This window comes from Citrus sinensis, chromosome 5 (assembly GCF_022201045.2).
Source record: "Citrus sinensis cultivar Valencia sweet orange chromosome 5, DVS_A1.0, whole genome shotgun sequence".
NCBI lineage: Eukaryota > Viridiplantae > Streptophyta > Magnoliopsida > Sapindales > Rutaceae > Citrus > Citrus sinensis.
In genome coordinates this window covers 10152956-10154404 of record NC_068560.1, presented here as the reverse complement: position 1 = coordinate 10154404, position 1449 = coordinate 10152956, and the positions used below count along the sequence as shown (strand labels likewise).

General features: G+C 39.7%; 1 protein-coding gene across 1 annotated transcript; it reads right to left on the bottom strand.

The window, feature by feature from the left end:
* Positions 1–585: 585 nt before the first annotated feature.
* LOC127902240 (uncharacterized) lies at positions 586–1449 on the bottom strand. Its single transcript, XM_052441078.1, has one exon. The coding sequence runs from the start codon at positions 1447–1449 to the stop codon at positions 586–588; it is 864 nt and encodes a 287-aa protein (XP_052297038.1).

The window sequence follows — 1449 nt, the reverse complement described above, 5'->3', positions numbered from 1 at the left end:
TTCGACATAAGGGCCGGGTTCCCACACGCCACGATATAGGAGTCGGTAAACCTGAAATTATTTGAAAGCCCGTGTTACGTATATTATTCATTCAATAATTCTTCTCTGCCTTGCAACTCAACTCGGTTGTACAGTAGAACTTAATAATATTCAATCTTTGTGTAAGTTTAGCACGTTAATTACAGACAAATTACAGTTACAATAGCTAGTTATTCAATGAAGCACTACTCAAAATTTCTATTATTTTTTTCAGCTAGCAACAACTAGAACCTTTAAAAAGAGAAACAGTAAATATTTCAAATAAATTATTGGGACCATTAACATATCAACTCAACCACAACTTTTGATGAGTGAAATAATGTGTCATTGACGAACGTTTCAAATGGCTGCTATATGAGAGATAAACTATAAATACAAATTTATAATTTTCGACCAAACAAACAGAGAAATAAAGGAGTACATATCCATCCAGCTATAGGAAACCCAGAAATTATTAAATGCAAGCCCCCGATCTCGTAGGACATTTAATAAAATGAAAAATATTAACTAAGTGATTAAGTTAACAAACAACCCATTCGTGAAATTTTATGCTTTCTTGATTTGATCCTTGGTACCTGCTTTTGCTGAGTAATTTTTGGAGTGGAAATCAAAGAACAAATACAAAAGTGTGATGATGAATGTAGCAGAGAAGCAGCAAGCCATAATGCCTGCACAGCCTGAAGTGGTGAAATGATACCCAAAAATCAAGCTGAATATCACAAAGCTCGAAAGAAACTGAAGTATTTGGCAATCTGTGACAAGCCTTTTCCACTTTGGCTTAAACCCTAATGCACATAATAAGTAGTAGAAGTACATGAAAACATGCACCAAGCAATTGGTGAGAACCACCAATGGTAAGGATGATTGTGCATAGTGTACCCCTAAATAACACATGATCACAACTATTGTGTGGTGATACACGTGGAGGAACGAGAGCCGTTTGATGGGGTTGCTCACCAGGATCAGAAGGGTATCACCATATTCATAAATCTTGGAAAGATAGAACATGTATCCCCAGAAGAAGAGAGGTCCGTTTGGCTTGGTATTTCTGGGGAAACAAATGATGTACTGTATGGTTGGTGATCGGGAGAGAATGGAGAGAGAGGAACCGAGGGCCATGATTGAGGATGCAGCGATGAGGAAGAGGTTATGGAAGATGGCGATCCGTTGCCGGAGGTGGTATTCAAGGGAGATAGGCACTTGGTAGAGGAGGAAAGTGAGAGAGAGATAAGAGAGGACAGTGAGTGTAAGGAATTGTGGAGAGGAGCCGAGAGTCTCCCCTTGAGTCCATGCAAAGTTGAGGATTTTTGGGTGGTTCACAAGCCAATATAGAGGTTTTATATTCAGCAGTGCCGCGGTTGTTGTGGTGTTCAAGGAAACAGCAGCAGCAGCAGCAGCAACGGCGGCCAT

Bases quoted from the DNA above. Each gene is read 5' to 3' on its own strand.
- LOC127902240 (XM_052441078.1), bottom strand. From the start codon at position 1,449: ATGGCCGCCGTTGCTGCTGCTGCTGCTGCTGTTTCCTTGAACACCACA.